Source organism: Lampetra planeri, chromosome 8 (genome assembly GCF_965212315.1).
Source record: "Lampetra planeri chromosome 8, kcLamPlan1.2.h2, whole genome shotgun sequence".
In the NCBI taxonomy this organism is placed as follows: Eukaryota; Metazoa; Chordata; class Hyperoartia; order Petromyzontiformes; family Petromyzontidae; genus Lampetra; species Lampetra planeri.
In genome coordinates this window covers 1636422-1654696 of record NC_136114.1, presented here as the reverse complement: position 1 = coordinate 1654696, position 18275 = coordinate 1636422, and the positions used below count along the sequence as shown (strand labels likewise).

The 18275-nt window shown below is 46.7% G+C and overlaps 2 protein-coding genes across 2 annotated transcripts in view; one reads left to right on the top strand and one right to left on the bottom strand.

The window, feature by feature from the left end:
* The window catches only part of LOC144720196 (gamma-crystallin S-like), a 52284-nt gene extending 39095 nt beyond the window's left edge, over positions 1-13189 (top strand). The window contains exons 5-6 of the mRNA XM_078596693.1: positions 11108-11350; positions 12786-13189. Of these exons, the coding sequence (XP_078452819.1) occupies positions 11168-11350; positions 12786-13061 (459 nt within the window). The 5' untranslated portion in view covers positions 11108-11167 and the 3' untranslated portion in view covers positions 13062-13189. The remainder of the gene's footprint in view (positions 1-11107; positions 11351-12785) is intronic.
* On the bottom strand, positions 146-2794 carry LOC144720195 (gamma-crystallin S-like). The gene is made up of 2 exons (XM_078596692.1): positions 2509-2794; positions 146-504 (listed from the first exon to the last, which is right to left on the bottom strand). Exons 1-2 carry the CDS (start codon positions 2689-2691, stop codon positions 229-231), a joined length of 459 nt encoding a protein of 152 aa, XP_078452818.1. The 5' UTR covers positions 2692-2794; the 3' UTR covers positions 146-228.
* Positions 13190-18275: the final 5086 nt, after the last annotated feature.

Below are 18275 nucleotides of genomic sequence, written 5' to 3'. Positions count from 1 at the left end.
GCGTGAGACACACAGACATTATTGACTCATTATAGTAGTAAATAGCAGAGTTTGGGCAAAACCCCAAATCCTATCGCATTCTGAAGAGTCAAATCTCAACAACATTTGTCTATCCTTGGAAAAAAACTGCAAAAAGGCGTTTTGGTATTTTTTGTTGCATGCTTATTTATTAACTATTCCATCACATGAACAGCAATGACCGAGCGGGGCTATTCTGCCGTCGAGCCTTCAGAACTGTCGGATGCAGCGCACCGACTGCATGGTGGGGCTCATTGCGCCCCACTCGTTGCACTTGCGGTAGTCGCCCTTCTCCAGCAGGTACTGGCGCCCGCGGTAGTGCGGCTCCTCGTACGCCACCCAAGCGCCGTCGTGCACCCTCACAGAGCGCGCCTCTCGCATGCTGTAGCGGTCGTAAAGGTGTGGGCAATCCTCCGCGCACTCCGTCATGTGGCCACCAAAGTTGTCTTCGCGATACAGGGACAGGCGGTTGTTGGCGGTGTTGCACTGCGAACACACACCGCAGAGAGGATTCGAGGACAGAGTGTTACAATTTCGAACCTTGCATTGCTGTACGATGAAATTCTGGCTGCTCGTTCGAAACCCCCACTCCTTCCCGAATTGTAATGCTATTGTCTCAGTTCTGCTCCATCTACCTCTTTTAATCGTTCCTAGTTTAATAAAAAAAAATATGTCTTATTTGTCACCGTTGTAAAAAAGAAAAATTAGCTTGCCTCGTACAGACCAAAGGACATGCATGCACAGATCGCTGATATATTGACATTGCTTTGTGAGAATATTTTTCCCTTCAAAGTTTAGCGAATGAGCCACCGTTAGGAAAGTTTATACAGAAGCCATCAGTGCAAAACATATGTTTGGTTTTGTACACTTTGTTTATTTAACAAACATTCTCAAGCGCAACGTATCACAACGTGGTGTCAGAGCGCTGTACAGGATGATAAAATAACTTTTAATGAGTCACAAAAGCACATATATAAGATATATCTCACAGTGCAATATATCAGTGGAAATGCATAGGAATGGCATCTTCTTTAACATGCTCAACACATGTGTCAATGACACCACCCCCTCGTAACGAAAAAAACCACTACCCATTTTCTACGGGCAGAGCATTCCATATTTAAGAACCAAGGACCATAAAAAGGCCAAGCCTCAAAGATGTATCGATGAAACGTTGTCTGACAGAGGGACATGGAGCGTGTAGGGACCTCAAACGTCTGAGAGGATTGTAAAGCTGCAATTGCAGACAGCGCAGCGTTTTGTGAATTTAACACAGTCTTTTAATTTCTGCACGGAGCTCAATCAATCGGTAGCCAATGGAGATCCAATAAAGTTTGAGAAATTGGGTCCCGACGGGATCGGGCGGTCAAGGGTCGATCTGAAAGCCGTGGAGCAGTCTGACTTGACATCGCGGCAACCCCACGCACAGAGCATTGCCATGGTCGAGATGATACAACGGCACTCGAGAACAGTCGCGCTATTTCTATCTGGCTAGGTACGGTGCGAAAGAAGTTCAAAATACATATATACAAAATGATTTAAGAATTTAGATTATCCGTAGATGGAAACATACTCGTTTTTACTACTTGTTTTATCCGTGGCAGCAATGACAAGTAATCGCAGTCATATGTAGTGGTATTGTCGCTACCTTTTCCACAGACCAAACCCACATATTTTTTTGGCGACTCTAGGTCTATCCAAACTGTGCAGTACACTGTGATACAGTTCAACGCAGTGCAGGCACCAAATCTTGGTGTAAATACATTTCCGCCACCCAAAACAAGACGCCAATTGTTGGACAGTCCACGTCAAACCCTGGCACGTGGCGATCCTGCGTCGTTATCTAGTGACGTAAACATTGCATACTATTCATATGTGGTCATTTAATGTGGGATGGAGGCTTCCACCCGTACATCGCCATACTAGCTCGTACACGTTGGTGAAGTGGATGGGGAGGGGTTGGGTGGGGGGGGTGGGGAGGGGCTGGGTGGGTAGGGTTGGGCTGGGTGGGGGGTAGGAGGGGTGGGGCTGGGTGAGGAGGGGCTGGTCACCCCGTGGTGCCCTTATAAAACTCAACGTTTAACCTACTCATGCCGGTTTGTGCCCACCCTCACAGTCGGGCATATTTGCGGAATACACCACGCCGCCGTTGACCCTGGCCATTGACTGAGCAACGTAACGTTCCTACCAGCTCCCTCCACAGGAATGTACTTAAATAAGCTCCTGGGAGCAGCACGTCTGGGCATTCATTTCAAAGACATATTCATCCATGTGGTCGGATGGGGGGGTATGTGAATATGTGTGGATAAGCTCGCGTGCTTATGTGTATGTACACGGTGCCATTACGTGTCTTATGTGTATGTATCCCTGTTAACGCGTTCGCAAACGAGCTGTTCAACCTAAAAGCGGTGAAATATTTCAATTGAAAAAAAAACCCTACTATTAACTTGTTGAATTGTATCATTGCAAGGCAATATTTACGATACTCACACCACGGATGGCTCTGCAAGAGCCGATGTGGTCGTTGTGCGCCATCCAGCGCTGGTACTCGGGGTACTCCCCGGGCTCCATGATGTACATATTGCCCTTGAGGTCCGGACGCTCGTAGATGACCCAGGCGCCGCCCTCCACGCGGATCGAGTTGCAGCGGCTCAGGTTCGACGCCAGGTTCATGCAGTCCTGGCTGTACTCAAAGCGGCGGCCATTGAAGTCCCGCTCCTCGAAGAAGATGATCTGTGGTGCGCAGCCGAGTGCGCGGGACACACGCCGGATTTCACACGCCGTTAAAAATTGTGAAGTTGCTGCTTAAGTGAATTTGCACGTAGAATCATTAGTTTATGAAACTATTGTTTAAATCTATCTTGTTCTTGGGAGACAAAGAAGATGATGGCATTTTGACTGACTGGCCTTCCTCTGAACATATCCTATCAGTGGCAATCAAGATTAAATGAATACGCTGTTAGAATTTTCACCAACATGTTATTTTAACATATTCATATTTTCTTTGTTAAATGTATATCTTTTTTAAATATAAACCTGTCGCAATGAAAAATCTTAAATCTTCAAACAAAAGTGACGTCTTTAACTATGTGTGATATTCACGTATGAAATGAAAGAGTCCATGTTACTAATTTGAAAATGTTTGTATACATACCATTACGTGTGTGCTATGTCCGTGTCAATCGAATACCCCCGACACCATCGCAAACAAAATATTGTCATAAATAAAATCTATGCACAGGGCTTAGCAGTGGACTCTAAACCTAGCAGGACGTGTGAGAGATCTAGGCAAGATAATATCTTAGTGTTGTGAGCAACTTTGTAATTTATCCGACGTATATCAAAACTTTGCAGTATACTGTGATAAAGTTCAACACAGTAGCAGTACTAGATCGCAGTACAAATCAATTCCTGCTACCCGAACACAGATGCCACATAGACTATCCAGCTCAAATCCGGATAAGTGGCAACCCTTTGTACATATATATACTTTATACCTATCAGAGGAGAATAACATGTTCAAAAAAAGACAAAGATCCCCCGTATAGCCTGAACAGACTGTTGGTGTAAGTGCTGTTAGCGAGCACCTATGAAGGTTGGCACGGCACACAGCGGGGTGGGTGGCCAGCACCACGCCCGGCCGCCTTTGTCTCCCTAGTGGCGATGTTTAAACACCGCACCAGGTACTCATTTGAAGCTGAGTCGACCTAGGGGAGGCCCGGTACCGGTTCAGATAATCGTCACTGGTGTTGGCCGTGAGCGGGAATCGAACTCGGGTCGCCGGGTTCATAGCGCAGCACGCTGACCGCTACACTACCGCTCCCCACACACGTACAGGTACACACACACACACATGCAGGCACACACACGTGTACAGGTACACACACACACGTACAGGTACAAACACACACACGTAAAGGCACACACACACACGTACAGGTACACACACACGTACAGGTACAAACACACACACACGTATAGGTACACACACACGTACAGGTACACACACACGTACAGGTACACACACACACGTACAGGTACACACACGCGTACAGGTATACACACACACACGCACAGGTACACACACACGTACAGGTACACACACACACGTACAGGTACACACACACACGTACAGGTACACACACACGTACAGGTACACACACACACACACGTACAGGCACACACACGCGTACAGGTACACACACACGTACAGGTACACACACACGTACAGGTACACACACACGTACAGGTACACACATACACGTACAGGCACACACACGTACAGGCACACACACGCGTACAGGTACACACACACGTAAAGGTACACACACACGTACAGGTACACACACACACGATGTCCTCATCTGCTGGAACGATGCGCCGAAGTACCTTTCTCATTTTGAAGGCAGGGACACGTAAGCAATGTAACGAGTCTGTTGGCTCTGATCCACAGCTGTATTTATATAGAGCCGCCCATTGTGAACACGCTTATTTAGCATTGCTGCTAAATCTCGCGTTGCATTGTGTGCATTGTTCGTGTTAACATACCGCCTGTTAGTTGATTGGTCAGCAGGTCAGAAACAAGGTAAAAAGCTGCTGATGCAAGCCTGACATATCTAAAGCTTTTTGGATAATATCAGTTCTGTGCAATATCCATTGTGCCAGAACGGAACACGCGTGCGATACTTTCAAAATAGATTCTATATGCACACATCATGAAAAATGCTGTATAGAGGTGAAGGGAAAGTCCGGACGAGGTATGTCAGCAGGCGCTTAATTGAATATCCCGATAACTCGCAGACATGCAAGGGGACTCTCTTGAGGCGTGTGACGAGCAACGCACAACAGGCGCCCAGGTGGCCTGACGCATTCTCTGCGTACAGGTTCCTCGGGTGGTGCCCGAGTCTTCTCAACCGACCCTAAACTCCCAGCCGACCACCTTCAAATCCCTTAATCGGTCTCCAGTCAACCTTGCCTCATCACCTCCGATTAGCACGGTGCGAAATAAGTTCAATATACATTACATACATAAATACAACACAGCTATCATCTGCATATCTCGGGGTGAGTTAGATATTGAGCACCAACCTTTCCTGCATGTAGCTCCTCTATCTCTTAGAATCATTTCACGATGTAGGGCAAACGAATCAGCTGATGATGCACATCCTTGTCTAAAGCCTCTCATTACGGACACAACACTTAACCTCTCCATCAACTCTAATGGCTGCTGTTTCCCTCCCAAAATAAACGAATTATTACTCTAAGGTGTGTTCAATATTGATCGACATTCCCGAGCGCAATCATTCCCTCTTCATGCCTCTCTTTATTGTCATCTTTTGTGCAGTCAATGAAACGTAAAATAATAATAATTTCATTTCATAGAACGTCATTCCTGCAATTACATCCCACAACGCTGCACATCACTTATCCATGATAATTGGTTTTTTACCCTTCTATCTGGCAACAAAACTGACACCTTTTTTTACAAAGAGCCATGTTTGCGTAGACCAGAATACCTGCAGCCATAATGCAAACAAAAAACATAACTCTGATAATATGTACACTGTCCTTGAAGTTGATTGGTCCACACCCGAGACAGCTTTCCTTAGAGCCTAGTCTCACGTGGGTTGGACCAGATGACGGCAAAAGGCGCACAACTTAAAGACAATGCACCGTCAGAGTATGAGAGCTCGGGGTAAGCATTTACACCATTGGAACCTCATTTGCCAGTAAAAAATATGATAATAAGTTTTCTACCCTTCTATCTGGCAACGAAACTGACATCTTTTTTACAAGGAGTCATGTTTGCATAGACCACAATACCTGCAGCCATAATGCAAACACAAAACATAACTCGGATAATATATCCACTGTCCTTGAAGTTGATTGGTCCACACCCGAGACAGCTTTCCTTAGAGCCTAGTCTCACATGGGTTGGACCAGATGACGCCAAAGGGCGCACAACTCAAAGACAATGCACCATCAGAGTATGAGAGCTCGGAGTAAGCATTTACACCATTGGAACCTCATTTACCAGTAAAAAAATATGATAATTCTTTTTTTACCCTTCTATCTGGCAACAAAACTGACACCTTTTTTTTACAAGGAGTCATGTTTGCATAGACCACAGTACCTGCAGCCATAATGCAAACAAAAAAGATAACTCTGATAATATATGCACTGTCCTTGAAGTTGATTGGTCCACACCCGAGACAGCTTTGCTTAGAGCCTAGTCTCACATGGGTTGGACCAGATAACGCCAAAAGGCGCACAACCCAAAGACAATGCACCATCAGAGTATGAGAGCTCGGGCTAAGCATTTACACCATTGGAACCTCATTTGCCAGTAAAAAATATGATAATTGTTTTTTTACCCTTCTATCTGGCAACATAACTGACACCTTTTTTACAAGGAGTCATGTTTGCATAGACCACAATACCTACAGCCATAATGCAAATAAAAAACATAACTCTGATAATATATGCACTGTCCTTGAAGTTGATTGGTCCACATCCGAGACAGCTTTCCTTAGAGCCTAGTCTCACATGGGTTGGACCAGATGACGCCAAAAGGCACACAACTCAAAGACAATGCACCATCAGAATATGAGAGCTCGGGGTAAGCATTTACACCATTGGAACCTCATTTGCCAGTAAAACATATGATAATTGGTTTTTTAACCCTTGTATCTGGAAAACATGACTCCTTGTAAAAAAAGGTGTTCGTTTTGTTGCCAGATAGAAGGGTAACAAAACAATTATCATATGTTTTACTGGCAAACGAGGTTCCAATGGTGTAAATCACTTATCCAGTTCCGTACACAGATAATACAAACAAACTCTGCTAATAATTATCAAATAAAAATGTATACAAAAATACGTTAGGAAATAAAAATACACGTAATTGTAATGATGCTAATGATGATATCCAATTTTAAAGACATCGCAGACATGCATGGCTATTATACGAGCGGATTTGTGCTTCATTCTTGAAAATTCTTCTCTAGCGGACTGTGACATGCCAAAAAAGCTTGAGGGATCTTAAAAACCTGAGCAGCTCTTCTGGATAGGGGCACCCACGCGAGTTAGGTGCTACGCAAGAAGCGAGAAAACAATGTTATTCCCTTTATCAAGCCACAATGATCAGCGTGGTTGAGTTTTGGTCAAACAACCCCCCGTGACTTCGCAGCACCTAAACCGCAAAGCTCCAGAGTTCCCAGGACGTTGGAATGATGGTCTCAGCCCGGTCACCAATGGTACATAGAGACCCCACAGGCTTGCACAAAGACCCCATAGACTCACACAGAGACCCCACAGACTCACATAGAGACCCTCACATAGAGGCCCTGAAGACTCACAAACAGACCCCACAGATTGACATAGATACCCCTCACATAGAGCCCCATAGACTCACACAGAGACCCCACAGACTCGCATAGAGACCGTACAGACTCACATAGCGACCCCACAGGCTCACACAGAGACCCAATAGAGTCACAAAGAGACCCCGCAGACCCACACAGAGACCCCACAGATGCACAGATACATCCCACAGACTTACACAGATACCTTACAGACTAACATAGAGACCCCACAGACTCACATAGAGACCCCACAGACTCACATAGAGACCCCACAAACTCACATAGAGACCTTACAGACTCACACAAAGACCCATAGTTTCACACAGAGACCAAATGGACTCATACAGAGACCCCATATAGTCACATAGAGACACCAAAGACAAACACAGAGACCCCACAGACCCGCACAGAGACCTCACAGACTCACAAAGAGACCCAACACACAGAGACCCCACAGATTGACATAGAGAATCCACAGACTCACACAGATACCTCATAGATTCACACAGAGACCCCATAGACTCACATAGAGACCCAACAGACTCACACAGAAACTACATAAACTGACACAGAGACCCATAGACTCACATAGAGACCTCACAGACTCACAAAGAGACCCCACAGACTCACATAGAGATCTTACAGATTCACACATAGACCCTATAGACTCAGGTAGAGATGCCACAGACTCGCATAGAGACTCCACATACTTTCATAAAGAACCGATAGACTCACACAGATACCCCATAGATTCACACAGAGACCCAATAGCCTCACACAGCGACTCCATAGAGTCACATAGAGACCCCACAGACTCACACAGAGACCCCTTACACTCACACAGACACCCCATAGACTCACACAGAGACCTCATAAACTCACACAGAAACCCCATAGACTCACACAGAGACCCCTTACACTCACACAGATAACCCATAGACTCACACAGAGACCTCATAGACTCGCACAGAATCCCCATAGACTCACACAGAGACCCCTTACACTCACTCAGACACCCCACAGATTCACACAGAGACCCCATAGACTCACACAAAAACCCGCAGCCATGGAATTCAGCTGGTTATTTGGACGTGGACAGAATTAGGCAAGTGACGTTATATCATTGTCAAACTTTTAGGGATTCGGTTGCAGTAATTTGTTAACGGAATTACAGGACGACATTAAACGAAACAATAAACATCACATCAGTGCGTTCTCGGTCTCCACCGTGTCAATCCCGTGGTGTACCCTGCAGCGGCGGTTCGTATGATTATGACAATAATAGTGATACTAATAATGATAATAATAAGAGTTATCTGGGAGATTTCGCGTTAACGGTTCCCTGTAGTCATGCAAATTGTTATTGTACGAACAGTATTCGTTTTATTGTATCGCCCGTGAAATGTTGACTACCTCGCCTAGTATAGAGGACGTCGTGGGTTCGATCCCGACTCTTACGCCTGCTGTATATTTAGAGTTTGTATGTTCTCCCTGTGGTCATGTGGATATTTCTCCGGGTTCTCCGATTTTATTCCTCCACATTTTGAATCAACACGCCTTTAGGGTATTTGCCTGCTATACATTTCCACATGAAAATCACTTCGTTGAGCAATTATTTGTGATAGCCAGGTCGCTTCTGAAAAAGAGCTATATAGCTCAGTGGGCCTTACCTGCTAACATACAAATTTAAATGTACAGTTTTAACATAAAAACGCAATGCAGGACCGCCCTGGATTTGAGTCATTGGACTCAGTGTTGCTCTGCTAGGTAAGTGATTCGTGAGTCCATTGTACGAGCAGAGCTGTGTGTCATGCCTCTTGGCTGCAGCACAATCCACAGTTGATATGACATTGTGGCAGCAGCAGCAAAATAAACATCAACATATGCCATTTTCTATCTACTGCTGGATAAAGGCCTCCCCACGCAATCACCATCTCTCCTGATCCTGCTATGCCACAATTCGCTGTATACAAGCAGACTACCCGATCACATTTCCCTATATGCTGCATGCTCAAGGCTGCAAGGACAACAACAGCATCGGAATGTTCCTCAACACGGTCATAAGTGACACGGGACAAGATTTTGGCTGTTACCTAAACGGGATTTAAAATATCAAAGGACATTTTAACCCTTTAACAACAATACATGCACTAGCGTATTTATTAAACGGGTCTCTTACAATCACTATATATCAAATTAATATAAAGAATCAACTGCCTTCTCCGGTTTTATTAAATATTCACTTGTTTTTTGTGTTCGTGGTTTATATGAGATGTTAAATATGAATTCGATAATGGGTATGTATCCATTGGTGTATGTGCATGTCGATTTAACGCAAATTATACTATTTAATGTAAAACTTTCTTTAAGCATTTACTCCTGATGTTTAGCTTCGCAATGACTAATTACAGAGAGTGAACATTCAACACGCGGTGGATGCTCGCTGCACGAGCGATATAGACGTGCAGAGTAAGCATTTATCTTGCTGATGCACCACTCAATAAGCAACGGTTGCTAAACGCAGCGTAACAATTAATACATTGTGAGAGGTTGACAATTGGATTGCCACCGAAGGGGAACGCTCAGCCCTATATATAGTGCCCCGGAAGCCTCAACTAAGTGCACTCCTCTGCGCTGACAACCACAGCCTCACCATGAAAAAGGTAAAGTGGTAAAGTATCGGTGTGTTGGTAATATACCACAATTCAGCTGAGCATCGTGTTTACGTAAACGGTATACGCCATTGTATTGTCAATATAAGGTGGGATGAAGCGGTGGTTGTTAGAAAGTACATACATTTGGTTTGCTAATAAGAACAAGCGATATGTGTGCCTGTGCTTATATACAGCGTGTCACACACATACACACATATATTGTAAAGCATACATCATTGTAGCTCTAACTACTCACTCACTGAGTACTCACTCACTGCTTACTTAGTGGGGATCTGTGGCATTACTGATGGTTCACACTGTACAGCAAGTGTGGCCACATGGGTTGAAATCCTGGGTGTTATATTTTACCAATTAAAAAATTTCACCTTGAAATCCCTCGAGATGGAACTTATCTTTGTAAAGGGTGTCCAGGGTCTCAACTGACACGGAGCAAATACATGAGACATAAGCAGATATTTTAAATCTATTACTAATACAAATTGTGTGTGAACAATCTAATATCACACCCAAACACACGAGTGCTGTTTCTGAAGATTGTTTTATTCACTGCGAGAGGCTTTTGTTAGTGAATTCTAAATCAAATTAACAATATTTTAATTTAAATGAAGAGTTAAATTTAGGGATGTTTTCATTCTCTAATTATATTTGCTTCATTGTTGAACTTGTTTTTTCATGCTCTTGTTTTTGTAATTCGGTGGCACAGGTTACTCTTGAAAATGAGACTCATCCTGGCATCAAAGTTTTCACCTGGCTAAACAAAATAAAATTGGAATTGGACTAGAACATGTTTGTATACATTAGAGCAGAGTGGTGGTTTCTTTTTCAAAGTCACGGAAAAGAAACGGAAGATTTTCTTAGAGGAAAGCCAATTCGTCGAAATATTAAAAACTTCCTTTCCTCTGAATGGCAGTACAGTACTATATAAAACATAATGTAGTACACTTAATAAACATTTGCTTCTACGTGTAAGTTCACGAAGCAGCAACTTCACAACTTTTAACGGCTCGTGAAATCCGGCATGTGTGCCCCACGCTCGGCTGCGCACCGCAGATCATCTTCTTCGAGGAGCGGGACTTCAAGGGCCGCCACTATGAGTCCGGCCAGGACTGCATGAACATGGCGTCGAACCTGAGCCGCTGCAACTCGATCCGCGTGGAGGGCGGCGCCTGGGTCATCTACGAGCGTCCGGACCACAAGGGCAACATGTACATCATGGAGCCCGGGGAGTACCCCGAGTACCAGCGCTGGATGGCGCACAACGACCACATCGGCTCTTGCAGAACCATCCGTGGTGTGAGTATCCCAACGTGCGGCCAGTGCACAGGGGGTGGGGAGGGGGAAGGAGCAGAAAGAAAAGTGTGACATCCGGAGTTATGACTTCCGACATTTCCTGACGCTTATCTCATTCTACTGGAATTTTTAAAAGCGCATAAAATAAGGCGCTTTACGAAGAATTAATAACGGTACAACGTACGTGAATGTAACGGTGAATTAAATAGATGAGATGAACCAATGGGGCAAATCTGTAAATTGTAAATTCGGTAAAAGCGAATTCATGACAGTGAATAATGGTGGATTGAATGAATTGGGAATGAGTGGTCGCCATGTAATGCTTTTGTTCAGTAATGGTGGTGGTTATGATGGGGGGGGGATTAAGGGGTCGTGAGGTGAGCTAGGGAACAACAAGTGAGTTTTGAGAGAGTGAGCGGAAATTGAGTGAGCGAAGGTGACCGCTTAATGTGGAAGTTTGTTCCAGTGAATGGTGGGAAAGAAGAGAGAAATAGCGAAAGCGTGGAATGCGCGCAAGACGAAGGAGGAACAGAGAGCGACAGCAAAGATTGAGAGCGTAGAGGGGGAGAAGGGGATTTATAAAGATAAACGTGTGGCAAGATATGGTGGGGCAAGACCATGAAGCGATTTGTAGACCCGTATTATTGTACATATTTCGTATAGTGTCGACTATTATTTGTGTTGCTGCTCATTGACCGTTTCTATGTTTTTCAACTTTGGATTGTCATTTAAAGGAACTTTAAATACTCAAACATGCAGGGTTATGCGGTGTTTTAATGTTCATGCGTTTGGTTTGAGCACCACATTGGCTCTATCTCAGGTCGCACGGAATGTGTGTTGTTGGCTGCTTGGCGTTTTGGGCCTGTGTTCAGCAACTGTGATTTAATAAAATACGGTATAGGTTATATATTTAAAATGTTCATATATATGCCTGCTATGTACGTGTCAATTGACACCCTGGACAGCTTTGCAATGAGACGTTTCATCTCAAAGGATTTTTCAGGTGAAATGTTCCAATAAGTACAAAATACATTTCTAAATAACAATCACTGGCCAAGAATAACGACACGAAGCTGATTTGGAAGTTGCTGAGAGCCCTCGAGTTATTTTTGGAAATTCAATTGTTTTAAAAAATAAGATGTAAAAATGCTGATACCTAAATTTTGTGTCATAAGACCCTCCAAACAAATGATATTGTCACGTGTACCACAGTTTTCACGCCCAATGTATCATTGTTTCACCAGCCAGGTTTATTAAACATTCTCATATGCAAAGTGGGCACGTGATATCTGAAGTTGCCTGGCTACCGTCCGGTGAGAATCATTACGGGGCCTAACCCCCCCAAACAAAATCCATTACGAACCATAATATTGGCTGCAAAAACCCACGCATTAAATCTAAACCCTGTTTGTGTGTGGGGTTTTTTCCCTTCTTTCAGCAAAACAGTTCCAACTTCCGCATGACCATGTATCAGCATGATGACTTCGGTGGGCAAACCATGGAGCTGACCGATGACTGCTCACACCTGCACGACCGCTTCAGCATGAGAGAGGTGCGCTCTGTGAGGGTGCACGACGGCGTCTGGGTGGGGTACGAGGAGCCGCACTACCGCGGGCGCCAGTACCTGCTGGAGAAGGGCGACTACCGCAAGTGCAGCGAGTACGGCGCAATGAGTCCCACCATGCAGTCGGTGCGCTGCATCCGACGATTCTGAATGCTTTGCTGCAGCTCACCGAGGTTAAAACAAACCATGTAACGGTCTAAACTCGTGCTGAACATTCTTTAAAGTTAGAAAACAATTGTATTGGTTTTCTGTACAATAAATTGATTGGATGAGCATTACCTCTCTGAGATTGTGAGATTTCTTGTGATGCCTGACAATGGTACCAACGGGTGTGTTTGTTGATCTAATCATATATCGCTGAATATCACAACAACAAAACATATATACGAGATGAGCAGTGGTTAGTGCACTGCAATATGAATCCATAACTTGAGTTCGATACCCAGATATGGCGAATACAATTAGCAAATTCATATTCTTAGGCACCCCTTGCATCGCGCATTGAGCAGCATGGTGAGGTATAGTTCAACAAACTCAGTGACCAACACGGCATGGAGACAACTTCATCTCTTGTCCTAATTTACACTAAAATCCAACAGTTATTAAACATTTCACAGCTTAATATCTGCCTGGACACATATACACATGTAATCAAAATACCACAGCTTGATCCATACTCGAACACATAGACATAGGTATTCAATATATCTCAGCTTGATCCATGCTAGATCACGTAGACACCGTGTTGTATATATAGGCCTTTTTCCAAAAATGTATTTAAAAATAATTCTGCCAATATTTTTTTAAATAATAATAATCGATAAAAAAAACACCCTCAAACCCGCTACCTCCCACAAGCACCAATCAACTGGAGGTCATAAAAAAAAACATTAAACAATAAATTCCCGGGGCAAATAGGGGTTAATGACGATCTGCGAAATCTCCAGGTTGTCAGACGACCATATGCCATGACCTCCCTAAACGTTTTGTACAGTTCACAAACAAATCTCCAGAGCCACAAACGGACATGATAACTGGAATTTTATTTTTTTAATACGGTAAAAGTCCGAAGCTTGACTATAAGAATAAGTCGATATTATAGCTTGCAGTCTACATTAGTGGCTTTATTATCAATTCCCTTATTTTACTCTTATTCACCGCATATATATATTTTTTATTGTATCTTTCTATCTACGTGACTTTACCAAATGAACCAAAGTACATGAGCTCCTACAATCATGAAAACTTAAGTCCAAACTAAAGCTATCTCTCTAACCTCCGGATATCAAAATATAACTCGAGAATAAAACACCGATCCCTGGCGACACAGACGTATAACAAAGCTTGGCAAAACCCTCGGAATAATGGTGGTAACAACGAGGGGCATTACGAATCTTGATTAAGCATAAACCAAATAATAAATACGAGATATTTGACCGGGGGTAACTCATAAGAAATACAAGACATATGTACAACACACACAAGACCAGATAATATGCATTCCATGGAATCAGAGCCTCCCTGGCCACCTTTGTCTTCCAACAATTTGACACAAACACATGGTAGCCATAAAATAGGGTGTCTGGCCTCGAGATAACAAACACTATGAAGAGGGGGGGGGGATGCAAACAAAAACATAGCCAGTCAAAGGTCATAAAGGGGAGGGGGCAGCCAGGCCACTGCGGCAGTGGAGAGAGAGCGTGACAGAGGGCATCTGGTTTTTTTTCTCTCTCGCAAGAGACACGGAGAGAGGAGAGATAATTTCAGATATAACCAGAGACACGACCCATACATCGCTACTACGACAAGCGACAGAGAGTCTTGCAAAGGAGCAGGCTGCGGGGCATGGCCTCGATATTAGCATTGGGTGTGGTGTTTCGCAGAGAAGAGGGGCGAGGTGATGATCGGTGCTGAGTTCGGCATAGACCGACAGAGTATCGCTGAAAGTTTTATTCTACATTTTTCCTGATGTTTTGAGTCGCTTGCAAAGTCTAGGATTGCGATAAGTTGTATTGTACTACGCTTTCACAGTTGTTTAAGAGGTGTGCGAATACTTCCCCTGACACCCCTACATCACCCCCCCCCCCCCCCCGGAGAAAAAATAACCGTCCTCGGTTCTGCCTCCCCCATGGACCATTTAATGTGGAGGTCCCAGTCGAAATGGTTTTCGTCCACCACTTGGGACAGCATGGCCGCTATGGTGCGGTTAAGCCGCTCTACCATCCCATCGGTCTGGGGATGATACGGAGATGTTCGGACCTTTTTAGTGCCCAGGATAGAGCAGACGTCCTTCAAAAGCTGTGAGGAGAAATTCCTGCCCTGATCCGTGAGCAATCGCTCCGGTGCCCCCTTATCAAGGACATAGCCTCCCACGAAGGCATCGGCGATGGTCTGTGCCGTTTGGTCCGGGAGGGCCCACGCCATCGGCCACCTCGTGCAGTACTCGACTCCGACCAACAGGTATTTATTTCCCCGTGGCGTGACCGGCAGTGGTCCCAGGATGTCCAACGCAACCAATTCGTTGACCCTGGTCACCGTGATGGGCTGTAGGGTCGCCCGGCTTACCCTGGGTGGCGGCTTTCGCCGCGCACATTCGACGCAGGTAGTGACCCATCGATGCACGTCAGCGGTCATACCTGGCCAAAAGTACCGACCCTGTAATGTGTACAGTGTCTTCCGCCCCGCCAGGTGCATCAGCTGGCGGCCGTGTACGTCCATAACCAATTGTTGATGCAGCGACTCCGGAACTACCAGGCATCGCCGGCGCCCTGTCGGGTCCCATCGCATGAGGAGATCCTCCCATACGATGTACTCCTCCCCCCCGCCTCTGCTGAGGCGCGTAGTGTTCGCAGTGGGGCTTCCTCCAGCTGTAGCCATCTCCAATCGTCCAAGGTCAGCCCCAGGTCGTGGTCGGTCAGCTGGACCTCACCCTGTGCGCCCTCCGCCGTGCGTACGGGAGCGATGACCGTCCCCTCCAGCCTCGCCTCCTTGCAGCGTGCCCCGCCTGTGGTGCATGCACAAGGGCCCTGGGGCGCCAGTCGGGACAATGCGTCTGCGTTGGCATGTCTAGTCCCTTTGCGATGCACTACTTGGTGCCTGTACTCCTGCAGGCGCTCTATCCATCTGGCCAGCTGGCCCGAAGGCTGGTCGATGCGGAGCGAATACTGCAAGGCCGCGTGGTCAGTGCGGACCGTAAATTTGCGACCATACAGGTAGGGTCGGAATTGCTGCACGAAGTGAACGACTGCCAGGAGTTCCCTACATGTGACGCAGTAGCGCTGCTCCGCTGATGAAAGCACATGACTACCATAGGCGATAACCACCTCCCGACCCTGCTGGACTTGCGACAAAACACTGCCGATGCCCACATCGCTGGCGTCCGTGTCCAGGATAAAGGGGAGGCCAAAATCCGGAAAGGCCAATGGTGGTGCATCTGTCAGACGTGAGCGCAGCTGCTGGAATGCCTCTTCCTCCAGAGGGCCCCAATAAAACCTCTGGTTCTTCGCCATCAACACATGCAAGGGCTTGGCAATGGTTGCGAAGTTGGGCACAATCCGGCGGTAGTAAGAAACGAAACCCACAAACCGGCGTACCTCCGGAACCGTTGTGGGAACAGCCCAGGCCCTCACGCAGGCCGTCTTTTCCGGGTCTGTAGCCACTCCAGACTCACTGACGACGTGGCCCAAGTAGCGTACCGACGACTGCATAAGGTGGCACTTCGACGGCTTGAGCTTCAAGTTCGCGTTCCGGAACCACAGGAATACCTGACGTAATCGGTCAATGTGTTCCTCGAATGATCGGCTGAAAACAATGACGTCATCGAGGTAGATGAGGCACGTTTCCCATTGGAGGCCTGCTAAGGCCAACTCCATTATGCGTTGGAACGTTGCCGGCGCAGTCTGGAGGCCCATAGGCAGGCAGTTGAACTCGAACAGGCCCTGTGGTGTCCGGAACGCAGTTTTAGGCCGGGAGTCCGCGTCTAGTGGGACCTGCCAGACCCCGGACAATAAATCCAGCGTACTGAAAAATGTTGCTCCCGCCAGTGCATCCAATGAGTCGTCGATACGTGGTAGGGGATATGCGTCGGGCAGCATGACGGCATTGAGGCGTCGGAAGTCCACACAAAATCTCAGTGACCCATCTGACTTCTTGACTAGGACCACCGGTGCCCCCCAGGGACTCGAGGATGGAGAAATTATGTCGGCCCGCAGCATCTCCTGCACCGCTTGTTGAATGTGCCCTTTTTCCATTGGGCTCATTCTATATGTGTTTTGGCGCAGGGGTGCGGCATCTCCCGTGTTGATGTGGTGCTGTGACAGATTTGTGCGCCCTAGGTCGAACGGTCCCCGGCTGAACACGTCCGAGAACTCCTGCAATAACGAGTGCAGCTGCTGTTTCTGGTCGGGCGGCAATCCCGGCTCAGGCCCCGCCAGCTGGTCCATCCACGATTCGGCCCCTCTGTCCTCGGACTGGCTGATGCTGCCTACAAGCTCGGGCTTTGTCCCTGGGGCTCCTAGTGACAAGGGACTAACGTGGGCAAGAACTGTTCCCTCCTGCACCGTCGCTGTTCTATTGGAGGTGTTCAGCACCTGAATGAACAGATGCTGGTTCCTCTGTACAATAGTTTCGGCTCCCACCAGCGCATGGCGATCCATGGCAGCTGACGCCGGAGACACCAGGATGGGTGAGTCTGGTCGGGCTGTCACGAGATGGGACCGATATTGCAGTGGAACCAGCATCTGGGCTGCCGGGGGAATGGAGACAGACTTACTGACCAGAGCCTGCATGTAGGGTACACCCCGGCTGGCCCCCTCCGCCTTTAGGAAATGGAGATGCGTTCCCTGGACTTCCACCCGCCCATTGGCCTGATCGATTTTCATTGGCATCCGCCTCAGAAAGTCCGTCCCCAACAGGCAGGGTACGGGCAACGTTGCGGAGACAAGGATGGGTCCTGCTACCGAAAGCTGCCCAATCTGTATCGGGGCTTCAACCTGGCCCAGGAAGCCCATGCTACAATGAACGTTGTCTTGACGGGGACTAAAGGTCAGATTTTATCCGGCAGCATCTCGTGCATGGTGCTCGAGATGATCGTGGCTGATGCCCCCGTATCCACCAAGATACGTGCCGACACTCCCGCGATTTCACCGACCAGGACCGAGGTTCCTGACGTGGCCGCTACCACCCGCCTTGCCAGCTTCCTCCATTGTGTGGCTGAGTCCGGCCACTGACCAGGCGGCGTCTCGTTATCCTGTGGTGCATGGTGAAATGATGGGGGATGGATGTGAATGGAACGAAGATGGGGTTCCTCCCTTTGAAGTGTGTCGCAGCAGGGTGAACGCGCCCTTGTTACATAGTGTGGGCTTA